At 41.3% G+C, this 18,756-nt stretch overlaps 1 protein-coding gene across 1 annotated transcript in view; it reads left to right on the top strand.

Moving 5' to 3' along the window:
• The window catches only part of LOC124721638, a 262,023-nt gene that overhangs the window by 150,129 nt on the left and 93,138 nt on the right, over positions 1-18,756 (top strand). The window contains exon 4 of the mRNA XM_047246701.1: positions 11,524-11,640. Within this exon, the coding sequence (XP_047102657.1) occupies positions 11,575-11,640 (66 nt within the window). The 5' untranslated portion in view covers positions 11,524-11,574. The remainder of the gene's footprint in view (positions 1-11,523; positions 11,641-18,756) is intronic.

The following is an 18,756-nucleotide window of genomic DNA, read 5'->3' on the forward strand; positions in this document are numbered from 1 at the left end:
ATGATAGTGATTCGAGCTCACAGAGAGGCTTCCCAATAATTGTTCTTCCTGTGGGTCATTCACAACTGGAACAGGAAAGGGGGCAAGTGACACTAGTACATTAAGCACCCTCTGCAACACACCATAAGGTTGTTTGCCATGTCCAGATGTCAGTTTATTTTGTTGTACTCACAGAGCAATACACCTTAAGTGATCTAGTTTGCCATCTTCCTCCTCCTCAACCTCATCCTCAACCTCCACCTCCAGCACCAGTTGCTCAAAAGTGCTAAAATGGTAATCGTTCCTCTTGCACATTTTACAGACGACCAACAACCACTTGTTGTAGCTTAATTCGTATCTGTCCTCCAATTTTCTCTGTTCTCTGACCACTTCTTGTATGCCATATTTTCTTCGTGCCACAGTTTTAATTTTTGTCATTCCTATTATCTTTTTCCTTTATATTTTCATAGTAATATTTTTTTCACTTCTCCTTCTTTACATTTGAAGATTGTACCATATCCACTTAACTCAGATTCAGGTGACACTGATGAATCCATGCTGTGTACAGAATGTCCAATAGTTCTGTGTTTACAGAGCGTCCAATAGTTCTGTGTTGTGCTGTTTCCTGCTATTCTGAACAGTGTGAGAGTGTGTACCAGTCTACTGCTCAAAGTTTCTTCTGTATGTTCAATTGTTGGGTGTCCTTACACTGTTTATCAGCAAATGAGTTTTCATCATGTTAAAAACATTAACACGAAAGTCTGACAGTTCAGCACTGAATATAATGAGGGCATCAACATCTCTCTCTAAGTGTAGGGATGACAAAAAGTCCAACAAGTTAATAAGAGAGCTGAAAGAGTAACTTGGTGCTCAAATGCAGAAAAGAGTATGGTTGATTTTGTGTAAAGAACTGTCATAGTCGTGAGATGTAAGAACTTTTAACTACACACTGCAGGCACGAATTTTATCGAGGAACAAATAAAAACAGGCGCAATATTGATAGGATGTGTGACTGCTGTATATGAATGCAGGAGGAGCTGGCCACTGTTCGCGAACAGCTGAACATGCTGATGGCCACGGTCAGCCGTCTTCAGGCTGCTGCCTTGGAGTGTAGCGGCAGTGGGGAGTCTGGTGTGTCGTATGGTACACGCCAGGTGTTACATACTTCACCCACAGTCTCTGCTGTCGACTCATCTTTGCGGGTACCGCGCGCGGTTGGGCCACCCTCTCCCCAAGGGGAGTGGCGGGTTCAATGACATTCGCGTCGCACGAGGTGGAGGGTCAATGTGGAGGCTGGCCGTGTGACATTGCCTGCTCTGCCTGTTGGTGCTCCTTCAGCAAGGTCCGCACAGGCACACCTGGGCGGTGGGGGTTTATTAGTGATTGGGAGCTCCAATGTTAGGCGGGTGATGGAGCCCCTTAGGGAAATAGCAGAAAGGTCGGGAAAGAAGGCCAGTGTTCACTCTGTCTGCTTGCCAGAGGGTCTCATCTGAGATGTGGAGGAGGCTCTGCCGGCAGCGATAGAGAGCACTGGGTGCACTCCACTGTAAATTATTGCTCATGTCGGCACCAATGACTCCTGCCGTCTGGGTTCAGAGGTCATCCTTAGTTCATACAGGCGGTTGGCGGAGTTTGTGAAGGCGGAAAGCCTCGCTCACGGGGTGGAATCTGAACAAAATATTTGTAGTGTCATTCCCAGAACTGATGGCGGTCCTCTGGTTTGGGGCCGAGTGGAAGGCTTAAACCAGAGGCTCAGACGATTCTGCGGAGATCTGGGGTGCAAATTTCTTGACCTCCGCTATCGGGTGGAGAAATTCCGGGTCCCCCTGAATAGGTCAGGCGTGCACTACACGCAGGAAGTGGCTACAAGTGTAGCAGAGTACGTGTGGAGTACACCTGTGGGATTTTTAGGTTAGAGAATTCCCTCCCTAGGCTAGACAAGACTACTCCTGAGATGCGACAAGGTAGCAGTAGGCAAAACACAACAGGGAATAACAATATTAATGTGGTAATAGTAAACTACAGGAGTGTCTATAGAAAAGTCCCAGAACTGCTCTCATTAATAAACAGTCACAATGCCCACATAGTACTAGGGACGGAAAGTTGGCTGAAGCCAGATGTAAACAGTAATGAAATTCTAAACTCAGATTGGAATGTATACCGCAGAGACAGGCTGGCCAGTGAAGGGGGAGGCGTGTTCATAGTGATAAAAAGTGCAATAGTATCGCAGGAAATTGACGGAGATCTGAAATGTGAAATAATTTGGATGAAGGTCACGGTTAAAGCAGTCTCAAACATGGTAACTGGATGACTCTATAGGCCCCCTGGCTCAGCAGCTGTTGTGGCAGAACACCTGAAGGAAAATTTGGAAAATATTTAGAGTAGATTTCTCGACCCTGTTATAGTTTTGGGTGGAGATTCTTATTTACCAGATATAGACTGGGAGAATCAAACGTTTATAACGGGTGGCAGGGACAAAGAATCTAGTGAAATTTTTTTTAAATGCATTATCTGAAAACTACCTTAAGCAATTAAGCAGAGAATCAACTCGCGGCGATAACATATTAGACCTTCTGGTAACAAACAGACCCAAACTATTTGAAACAGTTAACGCATAACAGGGAATTAGCGATCATAAAGCGGTTACAGCATCAGTGATTTCAGCCATAAATAGAAATATTAAAAAGGGTAGAAAGATTTTTCTGTTTAGCAAAAGTGGCAAAAAGCAGATTTCAGAGTACTTGACAGCTCAACACAAAAGTTTTACCTCAAGTACAGGTAGTGTTGAGGATCAGTGGACAAAGTTCAAAACCATCGTACAATATGCATTAGATGAGTATGTGCCAACCAAGATCATGAGAGATGGAAAAGAGCCACTGTGGTAGAACAACCAAGTTAGAAAACTGCTGCAGAAGCAAAGGGAACTTCACAGCAAACATAAACATAGCCAAAGCCTTGCAGACAAACAAAAATTACACAAAGCGAAATGTAGTGTGAAGGAGGGCTATGCAAGAGATGTTCAACGAATTCGAAAGTGAAGTTCTATGTACTGACTTGGCAGAAAATCCTAAGAAATTTTGGTCTTATGTCAAAGTGGTAGGTGGATCAAAACAAAATGTCCAGACACTGTGTGACCAAAATGGTACTGAAACAGAGGACGACAGACTAAAGGCCAAAATACTAAATGTCTTTTTCCAAAGCTGTTTCACAGAGGAAGACTGCACTGTACTTCCTTCTCTAGATTGTTGCACAGATGACAAAATGGTAGATATCGAAATAGATGACAGAGGGATAGAAAAACAATTAAAATTGTGAAGAAAAGCTGCTGGACCTGATGGGATACCAGTTCCATTTTACACAGAGTACTTGCCCCCCTTCTTGCAGCGGTGTACCGTAGTTCTCTAGAAGAGCATAGCATTCCAAAAGATTGGAAAAGGGCACAGGTCATCCCTGTTTTCAAGAAGGGCTGTCGAACACATGTGCAGAACTATAGACCTATATCTCTTACATCGATCAGTTGTAGAATTTTGGAATGCATATTATGTTCGAATATAATGACTTTTCTGGAGACTAGAAATCTACTCTCTAAGAATCAGCATGGGTTTCGAAAAACGCGATTGTGTGAAACCCAGCTCGCGCTATTCGTCCACGAGACTCAAGAGGGCCATCGAAACGGGTTCCCAGGTAGATGCCGTGTTTCTTGACTTCCGCAAGGCGTTTGATACAATTCCCCACGGTCGTTTAATAAACACAGTAAGAGCATATGGACTATCATACCAATTGTGTGATTGGATTGAAGAGTTCCTAGATAACAGAACGCAGCATGTCATTCTCAATGGAGAGAAGTCTTCCGAAGTAAGAGTGATTTCAGGTGTGCCGCAAGGGGGTGTTGTAGGACTGTTGCTATTCACAATATATATAAATGACCTTGTGGATAACATCGGAAGTTCACTGAGGCTTTTTGCAGATGATGCTGTAGTTTATCGAGAGGCTGTAACAATGGAAAATTCTACTGAAATGCAGGAGGATCTGCAAAGAATTGACACATGGTGCAGGGAATGGCAATTGAATCTCAATGTAGATGAGTGTAATGTGCTGCGAATACATAGAAAGGTAGATCTTTTATCATTTAGTTACAGTATAGCAGCTCAGCAACTGGAAGCAGTTAATTCCATAAATTATCTAGGAGTAGGCATTAGGAGTGATTTAAAATGGAATGACCATATAAAATTAATTGTCGGTAAAGCGGATGTCAGACTGAGATTTATTGGAAGAATCCTAAGGAAATGCAGTCCGAAAACAAAGGAAGTAGGTTACAGTACACTTGTTCGCCCACTACTTGAATACTGGTCACAGGTGTGGGATCTGTACCAGATAGGGTTGATAGAAGAGAGAGAGAAGATCCAACCGAGAGCAGTGCACTTCGTTACAGGATCATTTAGTAATCGCAAAAGTGTTATGGAGATGATAAACTCCAGTGGAAGACTCCGCAAGAGAGACGCTCAGTACCTTGGTACAGGCTTTTGTTGAAGTTTAGAGAACATATCTTCACCGAGGAGTCAAGCAGTATATTGCTCCCTCCTACGTATATCTCACGAGGAGACCATGAGGATAAAATCAGAGAGATTGGAGCCCACACACAATCTTTCTTTCCACGAACAATACGAGACTGGAACAGAAGGGAGAACTGATAGAGGTACTCAAGGTACCCTCTGCCACACTCCGTCAGGTGGCTTGTGGAGTATAGATGTAGATGTAGAAGAGGTTAATAATAGATAGGAAGAGAACCATTATGGAAACTGCACACCAGTAGACAATACTCACATCAGTATGTGGAAACAACCAGTTCTTGTGAACTCCATACAGTAGGTTACTTGTACATTTCCATAACAACATAAAGAAGCAAGGATTTAGGCTTCTTTTGACTTCCTTGAACAGTGTTCGAAGGATGAAAGTTATTCATGGAGTTACATCATCAAACACATTTCACCTGTGTAAATAGGTAATTGCTGGGCTACAAATCTGAAGATCCAGACACTGATTCTCCATTCGTTCTAGAATGTTTCTGTCATTTGCCACTCCTTTCACATTCGACAGTGATGTGTAATTGTGAAAACTACCAACTTGCATCATGGTTTGCAGTCTGTAGGTCCACTTACGACAATGTGGACAGGTCAGTTAAAAGGCTGTCCCCAGTAATCTCACATCTCTCTTGTGAGAATGTGTGTGTGTGTGTGGGGGGGGGGGGGGTGAGTATTGGGTTCCAAGCCATTACAGTACTTCTTCCTTGCTTGTACTGCAATCTTACACTGTGACTATATCTTTTCTCAGACTTCGTCTATATGGCAGAATTCCTGCTGATGACCTAGCTGCCTTGCAATATGTTGAGTGTAGCTTTCTCATTCTATTTCATTATTTTACACCACCTGTTTCAGTTAACTTATGTTTGCTCTCCACATCAGGACTTGGCCTCCACCTTTTGTGAATTTTTGCAGAACTGTGGGCTGTGTGAAAAAGTTGGCCGGGTGGTTGCTGTCCAAGAACCACATTTTGCGTATGGCATTCTCCAACTCTTTGAAGTTACTGTGCGTTACGTTGGAACCATACTAGTCCCAAGAGAGCATGTGGGTGGATCTGTTGATTGATTCGCATGGATGTCGTCAGTTGAGTGGATTCCTCTCTGTACTACATTGGAAGCAATAGCAGTTTGAGTGTGTAGGACCCCAGTGATCACCATTTTATAATGTTTATTTACCCCCGTGTAGGGCACTTAAGTGCCTTGAGATGTCTACCATAATCCAACTACTACCCCCTCAGCCCCCCCCCCCCTTTTTGGGATTTCAATGCATACCAAGGCTGTAGCGCAACAGATAGTGTTCCATATATGTCTGTCTATTGTTGACGAAGGCCTTAATGGGTGAAAGATATTGTGAGAGTCTTTTTGTTGTGCCTATCTGCAACTCAGCATCTCCGCTATATGGTGAGTAGCAACTTTCCTTCTCATAATATTGTTACATTCCATCATGATTTCCCATTGTTTGATATAATGAAACAAATATCAGGTCAGTAAGTGCGTGGGGTTAGGCAATGAAAAATAAGGTGTGGTAAAAAGAAGGGCTAACTGTATCTAGAAGCAACTAAAACAAAATAAATTGGAGATGAATGAGGCAGCTGGAAAAGGAGGTAGGGTCATGAGTCCCAGACCCAGCATGCAGTTGGAGAGCCCCATCCCAACCACCCCATCCTTGACCACAAAAGTAGTTCAAATGTTGTATCTGATAATAAAAATCACTTTCACAGAGAGAGCAAAGAACAAGTTCAAATGTTCATAAGTCGTCTACCAGCATAAAAGGTGAAGAATTTGGAAGGCCATGTTTAGCATGAGGAGCCACGAGTACATGAGCTGCTGTTACGAAGGCTCTGAAACCACAACTTGGAGACAGCTTGTTACATACAATAAAACTATGGGTTAATTTGGTATGGGGAGGACATACGATAACATTCTTTTGCTGATAGTGTGGAGTTTATTAGAGGAGGCTGTAGCCCAACAGATAGTGTTAAATCACCGGGTGAGGAGCTGCAATTTGGCATCAGGGTTTTTCAAAGAGAATTTTGGGTGAGTAATCACTCTCTAGTCCAACAGTCTGGCACTTGATCCCTGGGATACCCACACAACCTGCGACTCAGAGAAAGATTACTGAGCAGGCGGTATGACTAAGGCCAGAGAGGAGGTGATGAAAAGTAGACATCACACAGTAGCATGAGTAACCTCAATCAGTAATCTTTAGGCTGCTCAATGACTCACAAAAACTGTATGTTGTGGGAAGTTCGTTTAATAAAATGTAGGGCTCTATTGTAGAGTAAAGGAACACACATGGAAAGGTCTTGGGAGTGACAAACTTTAGATGATTCTTGAAACAGTTTCGTCCTAATTCATGGTCTGGGTTGGAACCAAGTGGGGAAGGGGGTGGGGTGGGGGGTGGCCGGGGGGGGGGGGGGGGGGAGTAGGTGTCAGGGGAACACATTCTATAGGGGTTGAGTGGAGGTCCCAGCAGAGTACCTCAAGGTACATTCCAACTGATAATCCCAGCCAAGGGCAGATGCCAGGGGTCGATGCCCCTTGTATGCAATAAGAATTTGATAAGTTGAATGATTACAAAATTGTCAGATGGTGATCACATATTTAAGCAATAGTTGGTACTGTCAGAACTGAAGAGATAAGTTTCCATGCTTCTGCAAGGAGACTGTCTACAACTCTAATCTGGAAAGTGTCAGTGGCAGTCTTACTTCACACTGATGGACTACATCCAATAATTTCAAAGGTGACAGTGCCACCAACCCATAAACCTGGCAACCATAGTCCAAGTGGGGTGATACCAGGATCTGGTAAATACAGAGTAGAGCAATGCAACCTTCACTCGAGTGGTGTGTGCCAGAAAGTGGAGAGTGTTAAGCTTTTGCATGCAGCTAGTCTTTAGCTGAGTAATACGGGGCAGCCATGTAAGCTGTTTATCAAACATGAATCCCGAATATTAGGAGTGTGCAACAACATTCAAGTACTGGGTACCTAAGTACATGTTGAAGTTAGGTTGGACCATAGTACAACAGCAGAAATGCATGGCTCGCGTTTTTGCAGAAGAAATGTGGAAGCCATGGGTAAGGGTCCAAGAAGAAGCCCTTCAGAAGGACTTTGGAACTGACATTCAGCCAGGGTTACGTATTAGAAGTGATACTAATTGCAAAAGTCAGTGGCATAAACCATGAGGGGTAACCACTGATCTGACAGAAGTTCCTAGCCCATTGTTGGCAATGAGGAGGAGAGTAACACTCAGCACGGAACCCTGCAGTATGCTGTTCTCTCGGACTCATGGGGAACTGATTGTTGTTCCAACTGTAACATGAAACAACCAGTGGAATAAAAACTGACAAGTAACTGGTAGGAAGCCTTAGTGTGAAGCCACTTGAAAGTGATCTGGATGGAGTGTGAAAGATGTTGCTCGAGATGTTGCAGGGCCCTTCAATAATCCTGTATAGCTATTGCTGTGTTTTTGGTCCAACATGGCACTGGCCACCGCAGTGGCAGAGGGTCACATAGCAACCACTGTAGCGAGGCCACAAGATTATGGGAAAGAGATCCTAACACTGACAGCTGAAAAGGTGCCATGGGCAGTACTGAATTGGGTACAAGTACCACCATTGAGGAGAGATAGCTCAAGATCAGAAAGAAGCAGATCAATCAAAAGGCTCCAACCAAACCCTGTGGTACTTCCCCCACTTCAGTTCTGACAGTACCAACTATTGCTCAGTTATGTGATCACCATCTGGCAATTTTGTAATCCTCCAACTTATCAAATTCTTATTGCATACAAGGGGCATTGACGCCTGGCATCTGCCCTTGGCTAGGATTATCAGTTGGAATGTACCTTGAGGTACTCTGCTGGTACCTCCACTCAACCCCTATAGAATGTGTTCCCCTGACGCCTTCCCCCCCCCCACCCCACCCCACCCCACCCCACCCCACCCCAACCCTCTTCCCCACTTGGTTCCAACCCAGACCATGAATTAGGACGAAACTGTTTCAAGAATCGTCTAAAGTTTGTCACTCCCAAGACCTTTCCATGTGTGTTCCTTCACTCTACAATAGAGCCCTACATTTTATTAAACGAACTTCCCACAACATACAGTTTTTGTGAGTCATTGAGCAGCCTAAAGATTACTGATTGAGGTTACTCATGCTACTGTGTGATGTCTACTGTTCATCACCTCCTCTCTGCCCTTTGTCATATTGCCTGCTCTGTAATCTTTCTGTGAGTCGCAGGTTGTGTGGGGTATCCCAGGGATCAAGTGCCAGACTATTGGGCTAGAGAATGATTACTCACCCAAAATTCCCTTTGACAAACCCTGATGCCAATTTGCAGCTCCTCACCCAGTGATTTAACACTATCTGTTGGGCTACAGCCTCCCCTAATAAACTCCACACTATCAGCAAAAGAATATTATTGTATGTCCTCCCCATACCAAATTAACCCATAGTTTTATTGTATGTAACAAGCCATCTCCAAGTTGTGGTTTCAGAGCCTTCCTAACAGCAGCTCATGTACTCGGGGCTCTTCATGCTAAACATGGCCTTCCAAATTCTTCACCTTCTATGCTGGCAGACGACTTATGAACATTTGAACTTGTTCTTTGCTCTCTCTGTGAAAGTGATTTTTATTATCAGATACAACATTTGAACTACTTTTGTGGCCAAGGATAGGGTGGTTGGGATGGGGCTCTCCAACTGCATGCTGGGTCTGGGACTCATGACCCTACCTCCTTTTCCAGCTGCCTCATTCCTCTCCAATTTATTTTGTTTTAGTTGCTTCTAGATACAGTTAGCCCTTCTTTTTACCACACCTTATTTTTCATTGCCTAACCCCACTAACTGACCTGATATTTGTTTCATTATATCAAACAATGGGAAATCATGATGGAATGTAACAATATTATGAGAAGGAAAGTTGCTACTCACCATATAGCGGAGATGCTGAGTTGCAGATAGGCACAACAAAAAGACTCTCACAATATCTTTCACCCATTAAGGCCTTCATCAACAATAGACAGACATATATGGAACACTATCTGTTGCGCTACAGCCTTCTCTAATAAACTCTGCACCATCAGAGAGAGAATATGATCCTATGTCTTCTCCATACCAAATTAGCACCGCGGGCGCCCACACACACACACACACACACACACACACACACACACACACACACACACGACTGCAGTGTCAGGCAACTGAAACCACACTACGAGCAGAAGCGCCAGTGGATGATGGGAGTGGTGACTGGGTAGGTGTAAGGAGGCAGGTGGAGTGGGGAGGGGGAGGGATAGTATGGTGGGGGTGGCGGGCAGCGAAGTGCTGCACATTAGACTCAGAGAAGGGGAAAGGGGGGGGGGGTAGTGGAAAAGGAGAGAAATAAATAGACTGGGTGTGGTGGTGGTATGACGGCTGTGTAGTGTTGAAATGGGAACAGGAAAGAGGCTGGATGGGTGAGGACAGTGACTAATGGAGGTTGAGGCCAGGAGTGTTACGGGAATGTAGGATGTGTTGCAGGGAATGTTCCCACCTGCGCAGTTCAGGAAAGCTGGTGTTGGTGGGAAGGATCAATATGGAACAGACTGTGAAGGAGTCATTGAAATGAAGGATATCATATTTGGCAGAGTTTTCAGCAACAGGGTGGTCCACTTGTTTCTTGGCCACAGTTTGTCGGTGGACATTCATGCGAACAGGCAGCTTGCTGGTTGTCATGCATACATAGAATGCAGCACAGTGGTTGCAGCTTAGCTTGTAGAACACGTGTCTGGTTTCACAGGTAGCTCTGCTGTTGATGGGATAGGTGATGTTAGTGACCGGACTGGAGAAGTGGTGGTGGGAGGATGTGTGGGACAGGTCTTGCATCTAGGTCTATTATAGGGATGTGAGCCATGAGGAAAGGGATTGGGAGCAGGGGTTGTGTAAGGATGGACTAGTATATTGTGTAGGTTCAGTGTATGGCGGAATACCACTGTTGGAGGGGTGGGAAGGATAGTGGACAGCATGTTTCTCATTACAGGGCATGAGGAGAGGCAATCGAAACCCTGGCGGAGAATGTAATTCAGTTTCTCCAGTCCTGAGTGGTACTGAGTTATGAGGCGCATGATCTTCTGTGGTCAGATGTTGAGGCTTTGGGAGGTGGTGGGAGACTGGAAAGATAAGGCATGGGAGATTTGTTTTTGTATGAGGTTGGGAGGATAATTGCGGTCAGTTAAGGCTTCAGCGAGACCCTCGGTGTATTTCAAGAGGGACTGCTCGTCACCGCAGATGCGATGACCATGGGTGGCTAGACTGTACACAAGGGACTTCTTGGTATGGAACAGGTGGCAGCTGTCAAAGTGGAGGAATTGCTGGTGGTTAGTAGGTTTGATATGGACGGAGGTACTGATGTAGCTATCTTTAAGGTGGTGGTCAACATCTACGAAGGAGGCTTGTTGAGTTGAGTAGGATCAGGTGAAGCAACATATCATAGTCAATTTTCTGCTAGAAGACATTTTTATAAGAGATTACCAAATAAATAATACAAAATTGTTAAAAGGAAACATATTTAAGACAAAATTAAAGCAACTGTTAATTGATAAGTGTTCATACTCCATCAAGGTTTTTTAATATTATTATGTATAATTTGTCTTTACTTCTAAACTTTTTTTAATGGTCTTGTTTTTGTAAACTGACTATGCCCATGACTGTTAAGTTGTTATGGACAAATAAACCATTTATTTATTTATTTTTCGTGACAGTACCCAAATGGAACTTACTTTTGGAATCCTGTTTGTCAGAAAACTGAATTACATTCATAGATTTGTAAAATAGTAGCAGATAGTAAAGGGAATATGGGGATCTAGTTATTCATGTGTGTGCACGTGCATGCGCCCACACACACACACACACACACACACACACACACACACACACACACACACACACCAATTAACTTGACAACTTTTATTTTCTATTTGCAGTAATTAGGCAGTTCCTAGAAGGAAATCCAGAGGCAGTAGTTTGGACAGAAGATGATTTTCTGTCTGCCTCTTCTGTTTGCAGATGGCAGATTCACGTCTTTGGACAGGATAACGGTGGTAAGTTGTGATGTGTCTTGGACATTTTCTGTACAAAACAACAGTATGCAAATTTATGTCATAATTTTTTAACATTACATTTAGCCCAGCATTTTTTGATAAATAGTTGTGAGTTTAAGGAGCAATTATTGTATACAAGCACTATGTCTAGCACTTTTGTGTATCATGTCTATAAATATTATTTACTGTATGAAGGCAAAGGTGTACCTGTCAACATGTATTTTTACAATCTCAAATGTGTTCACTTTGTTCAGTGGAAGTAACTTATTTCCAGTTATGTAATGTTTGTTTAGTACTTAATTGTGGGAATTAAGATACTGATGCAGTAGAATTCTTGTATTTGACAAACACAATGCAGAAGAGGAATACAAACCTCCATATCTTACTTTTTTATGCACACATCACAGTTAATGAAATGCACATGTGTGTTTTGATGCCTTTGTCACAGAAAGAGTAACAGAGTTTCTGCATTAAAGAGATGCAGATTAGCAATCTAAAATATAACCAGAAGTATTACAAGCTTCAAACTTTTCACTTACTTACTCTGTTCTCCACATGACTGCCCTGATTGAAACTTAATGTAAATTGCAGATCATGTTTAGACTTAACTAATTACAGTACAGATGGAACTATAATTTTGTTGCCTTCCTCCATTCTCAGTCAGCAGGTGACAACTGTGAGGTACTGTCTGTTGCTGATAATAAATCTGAGTCAGCATGACCACCTCTTTTGTATGTCTCTAGACTACCCGATGAACAACATATGGTTTGACGGATGGGTGGAAGGAACGAACTGCAAGGCAATTGAAATAAATATTACACAGATTGTGCGTAATTAGTTTTAAACAACCATCAGGAAATTTTATAAGTAATCATCATCATAATACAGTATGGCAGTCAGTATATGAAGTATTTCATGTGAACTGCCCATTGTAACCTGATGACAGTAACAATGTGTTGTCCCTTACTTCCAGAAAAAATATATATCCTCTGGTTTGGAAACATTTAAAAGGACTAAACCAGTGTCTTCACCACATTTGTGATAGCCAATGCAGTACTATCTTTCCTGCTGCAGGCAAAATGTGTCAATGTCCTACCACAACTTCATTAGTTTATTAACACATGTCAGAAGAGTTACAGCATCAGATGACATATCATATACTGGGTGTTTGGAAATCCCTGTTACAAACTTGAAGGACTTGTAGAGGGAAGTGAGTAGAAAATAATTTGAATATGAACCCATGTCCAGAAACTTAGCGTGTCTGTTCTATAATGGTTTCAGTTCAGATGTTTAACTCGTCCACTTACACTTGTGGAATTGAAGTAGGTGTGACACAGTACAATTATTAGGTAACAATTTGAAAGGAAGCTTAATGAAACATCCATTTATCACTTAAGCAAATTTGTTAGTATTAACACAGAAACATTGTATGTTTACATTACTGAAAAACAAAAAAGAATCCAGCATACTGTACATACAGAATGTAATGTTTGAGTGTTAATACAAACAAATGTGCTCAAGAGATAAATGGATGTTTTGTTAAGATCCATTTCCAATTGTTACCTAATAATTGTACTGTGTCTCATCTAATTCAATTCCCCAAGCAGAAGTGGACAAGTTAAACATCCGAATTGAAACTGTCATAGAATGGAAAAGGTACATTTCCAGACATAGATTCCTATTCAAAATATTATGTACCCACTGTACTCCACAAGCATTGGTAGCTTATAACAGGAAAGTCCAAACACCCTGTATATAGTGTAGTGTTCATCCCACTTTGATACTGTACATAGGAGGATGTACTTAGAGATACAGTGTAATAATGACATTGAATTTGTATCCTGGAGATGCAAAGTGATGTTGGTTGTTCATGGTGGTGACGTATCATATTTGCTGAAGGGAATTATGATTGAGTCTTCTAATTCTGAGCTACTCTCCTGATGGAAAGGTGCCCCTAATTATTTAAGTTATGAGCGTACTGAAGGCCCCCTACATATATGAACCAGTATGCTATACAGAAAACCTCATTTGTAATTTCTGTTGCAAAGTATGTTAATCTCTTTTCTAGAGCCACAAATCCCTGTTAGCACTCAAATATGTGATAAAAAATAACAAACTAATTTGCCATTCTTACATTACATGCTTAACAATTTCTGCAATTAAATAAGAGTATGCATACACAAATATGAGGTTCAACATACAAATCACAGCAGGTGAATGATAACTGAAAATAGGCTTTTTCTAACCAATATCTTTTCTCGTAATTAAGCTATTATAAACCTCCATTTTAGCATATATAAGATACATATAACACATCTACACATCTTGTTAATTGCTTGAGCTGATTAACATCAATGATTATTTGTCACTTCTCTTCCATTGCACTCTTTCACTTACTCATTTTCACTTATACATTATGACTTATACACACATGTGAGTGTGAGCAGTTCATAATTACTGCAGTAATGAGACTTTCTGAAATTTGAATATTATTTGTAAATGGTAAAGATGCTCTCAGTCCAAAGGGTGGTTTGAACTTTGCAGGACTTTACTAGGCATGGTTCTATTTGAGGTGATGTGTCCTTGCCTTTCTGTGACCTTGAAATTTTTCACATTAACAATTCATTGCCAGAGGTGACAGAAGTGATAAGTAACTGAAACAAAGTCCCAGGACTGACTGAAGATCAATCTCCAGACCTTTCATAATCAGTCTGTTACCTGTAATTTGCCTTTCTATGGAATTCTGAAATACACTTCTGTTCTTAGCATTACTTTACTATTTCAAACTACATTTTTGAAACAACTGTTATTATAGCAAAATTGTTAAAGTGGCTGTCAGAAGAAGCAAACTGGGTACTTTACTGCAGCTGGTTTTTTGCCATTTGTAATACTACGCAGCAATGTTTTCAGTAGAAATTGAAAGAGGGGACACTTCATGTAAGCTGTGATAAAATGATTAGCAACAGTGGTACCAACTCCTGCCGCTAGCCCAACAATTTGGGATAACTGTGATACATAGCTCTTCACTTTTCAAGACGTAGGTGTAATACAAGGATTGCTTAACAAATTTGGTAAGTTTCTATGAAATGGACATTAATTTTAACAAGTACATTGTTGCATGTAAATGTGGCTGTAAACAAAGTTTGAACCAAATGCATCAGGAAGTTACCTGTTGTGTGTATTATCTTACCAAAAAAAAAATTATATGAAGAGTTGGTCTGCTGAACCCAGTTACAATCATTCCTTGCTTGTAAACCCCCTCCTCCAACCCCCCCCCCCCCCCTCCCCTAGGGGGCTCACATCTCTCTTGTGTGTGTGAAATCTTTCAGTGGATTTCAAACATTTTCATGACATTACAGTAGAGACATTTGTTAAATTTCAGTTTTATTTCAATTTCTTCATTCGAGTCAACTGATATATTGCTTCCCACCACATACATATCGTATCACAAAAAGACCATGAAGGAAAAAATTAGAGAAATTGGAGGTCACCAGGAGTCTTACCAGCAGTGAAGTGATGGTTATTCTTACTGCAAAAATTCGTGATTGGAGGTAGGAAAAGGGGGAAACAGCTGTGGTACACAAACGACCCTCTACCACACAGCAGAAGAGAAAGCAAATTAATATTATGTTGTCATTAGCTTCTGAACTATGTTGAAAGCTTCAGATCTCTAGCTCATCTGTAGTTCTCATTATTAACAACTCCTTACTTGACTTACCTGCACCAACAAACATCTCATTTTGATGAAATTTTGGGGCCCTACTAGAACTGTGTTTAGTGGTGGTGGTGGTGGTGGTGGTGGTGGTGGTGGTGGTGGTTAGTGTTTAACGTCCCGTCGACAACGAGGTCATTAGAGACGGAGCGCAAGCTCGGGTTAGGGAAGGAGTGGGAAGGAAATCAGCCGTGCCCTTTCAAAGGAACCATCCCGGCATTTGCCTGAAACGATTTAGGGAAATCACAGAAAACCTAAATCAGGATGGCCGGAGACGGGATTGAACCGCCGTCCTCCCGAATGCGAGTCCAGTGTGCTAACCACTGCGCCACCTCGCTCGGTCTGTGTTTAGTAATTCAAATCGTAACTGGACTATTTTTAGCTATACACTATACATCAAATATTGAAATAGCAAGTTAATTTGAAATCAACCATTGTGGAATCCCTGACAACTGGTGGTTATTTCCATAGAAGTATGAAAAAAACTTGTTTAACTCCAATATTTATCCTCTCATGGGAACATCGTAGTCTGCTACAACCTACTGGAGTCTGGAACGTGGTTATCAACTTCCAAGTAATCTGTAATGGTAGCCTGTAACTCCCAGAGAAAAATAATTGTGAGCAAGAAGTACCTGTCACCGAAAAATAACTTACAGGTATGCTCATCTACTGATGGTCATTGCCACAGTTGATGCACAATCTGACAGTTATAACAATAGAGTATATGACAACTGCCACAGAAAGATAATTTAATACTCATCTACTAATGATTATTTCAACTGTTGCGCTAATTCCTTATGGTAACTGTACATAGTTAGATAGCACGAAACTGAAGTGACACTTTGATAAACAAATGGCACTCTGTCTGACCATTATTTCTGCGAGTTGTAGAATACCTTACAGGTAGTCACTCCCTCTGCTTTGTTTGTTTATCTGTAGTCAGGTCTCAGGAGATGCAAAAGTGTAGTACACACTTCAGTAAACAGATGGTGCCAAGCACTACTGGCAGTTAGAGAGCCTGGAGAGAGAGAGAGAGAGAGAGAGAGAGAGAGAGAGAGAGAGAGAGAGAGTGGCCAACGCCGCTACAGTGGCCATGTTTGTGCCAGACTTCGGACAGAACGTTCAAACCGGCGATAGTGGAGTGCTAAGTCTGCGGAAATACGTCCGTCCCCGAGACAGAAACATGAGATGAAATTGCGAGAAATACTCAAGTAAACGTTTTTTTGAACGATTGAATGGTTACTGGATCAGTAATACACACCGCTAGTAGTAAAATTTCCTGCCGTGAATGCAAAAATCATTTCGGACCTTGATATTTCTGTCTTGAAGCTTGTTTGGAAGACAGATCACCGCAATAAAAAGAATGTAAACAACAAATATAGGCCCTGTGGGATTTGTTTTCCATCTCAAGTGCACAACGTTAACAATATACCACACATTACGTTTGATAAAATCATAAGCAGTGTACCACTGTTTGAAGACATGACAAAAAGTATTCATAAGACATTCTCATAGACTGAATGCTTCTGATGGGTAACTTTATCATTAAGAAACATTATTGATATCAGGTGATGTAAAATGCACTGCAGTAATGAGCTACTATAACAAGAAAACTAATTCTAACAAATATTACTATCTCAGTTCAAACAATAAATCTGCAGACGTGGTACGCCACAGAACGGAAAAGTTTTCAAAGATAATTTGTTCAGCAAAAGGTTTTCAGCAAATAGTGCTGACACATCCAAATACAAATTCAAAAAACATATGTTAATAATTTATCCATGTCGAAACTCAAGCGATGATAATAGTGAAACACAAAAAAGTGCCTTGTGTTCTGGTTCGCAAATAACCTGAAATTGACGTCACAAGTTTTCCCTTACCAATGAGGACTGGCGAATTCAGGCTTCATAAAAAAACTTGGGGGCAAGAAGCATGAAAATTTAAAGAAATTTAGTACATAAAAAATGAGTACATTGCAATACTTGTTGGTGCGATGGTTTTACAAGGAAACAAGAACAGGCACCTGAAACTAAAAAGTTACTTCAGTGAAGTAAAGAAACAAATAATTTTGGTTACATGATTAACCTTTAAAAAAAAATCTATGAATCAATTATTACTTTTATTATAATAGTAATAAAGGTATTACCTTTATTACAACAATAATAAAAGTAATAATAAATTAGTAGCTGCCTGTATTATGAGATTCTGTAAGCGATAAGATGTTAACAACACAAATGTGTGTTAATTCATGTTCCTTTACTATTACAATTGGGTGTGATTGCCAATTTTTATTTTTGGTCATAATTCCTCAGCCTATTTCTATGTTAGATGACGCAGAATATATTTCCAGCCATTTGTCATTACAAAGATGACAGTAGTAAAGGATGAGTATTGCTCAAGTTTATAGCATCTTAAAGTGCTTCTCAGACAATTCAGGTGTCTTCAGACTTTGACTATGTACAAACCTATAGTATACAAGGCAGTTATATCTGCCCGAACTTACCTCAGAATGGCTGTGTCCTGCATTCAATTACTTCAAGTCTTGGGTCACTTCCTCTTGACCGGACTTTACAGAATGCAACAAGGAGGAATAAATTATGAAACAAGAGCTTCATAAAGACAAATTTCTATTGGGTCTCATACAAATCGTGGGCATACCCTCTCTTTGCCACAGAATGTGAATATTCAGGTGGCAACCATCAGTGAAGAATTGCACCTCCCAACTGCCCTATGCAGTGAATAGATTTGAGGTGGCCTGGAATTTTGATAAGCTGTTCTCAATGTCATCCTATGTAGTTTCCTGTCCACATGGCCATTATCAACAGTACTGAATTAAATTAGATGCATTGGTCCATAGACCCCACAGTGAGGAAAAGATGCACATAAGGACAGGTCGGTGTTCAGCAGACAGGAAAAGCACTGAGGGGCAGACTGGCGCACAGAAAGGGGAGAGAGAGAGAGTGTGTGTGTGTGTGTGTGTGTGTGTGTGTGTGTGTGTGTGTGTGTGTGTGTGTGGGCGCATACGCGAGCTGCTCAGTGCTTCTTTCTCTAGGTACAAAAATTGAACTTAATTTGCATTACACACGTCAGTTCACACTATGACAATCTGTCCTCATTTTCATAAGGTGAGGCAGGTTTAGCATCATTTAGCACTGGTTGTTTTATTTTATTCATGTAACGGGCAGACAGAAAACACTACCTTCACCCACCTTAAAGATATTTTAGTCAAACACAGAAAGAAGAGGAAATGTAGAACATAATGAGACTGAATGTATAAATGTGGAAGTACATAACATTTTTCAAACAATTATTTGATGAAGCATTTCCTGAAACATTTAATTAGATTGTCCAGGAGTAAAGTGACTGTTGGTAATGGGAAATTCTCTGGAAATTCAAAGTATCTT

Source organism: Schistocerca piceifrons, chromosome X, assembly GCF_021461385.2.
Source record: "Schistocerca piceifrons isolate TAMUIC-IGC-003096 chromosome X, iqSchPice1.1, whole genome shotgun sequence".
In the NCBI taxonomy this organism is placed as follows: Eukaryota; Metazoa; Arthropoda; class Insecta; order Orthoptera; family Acrididae; genus Schistocerca; species Schistocerca piceifrons.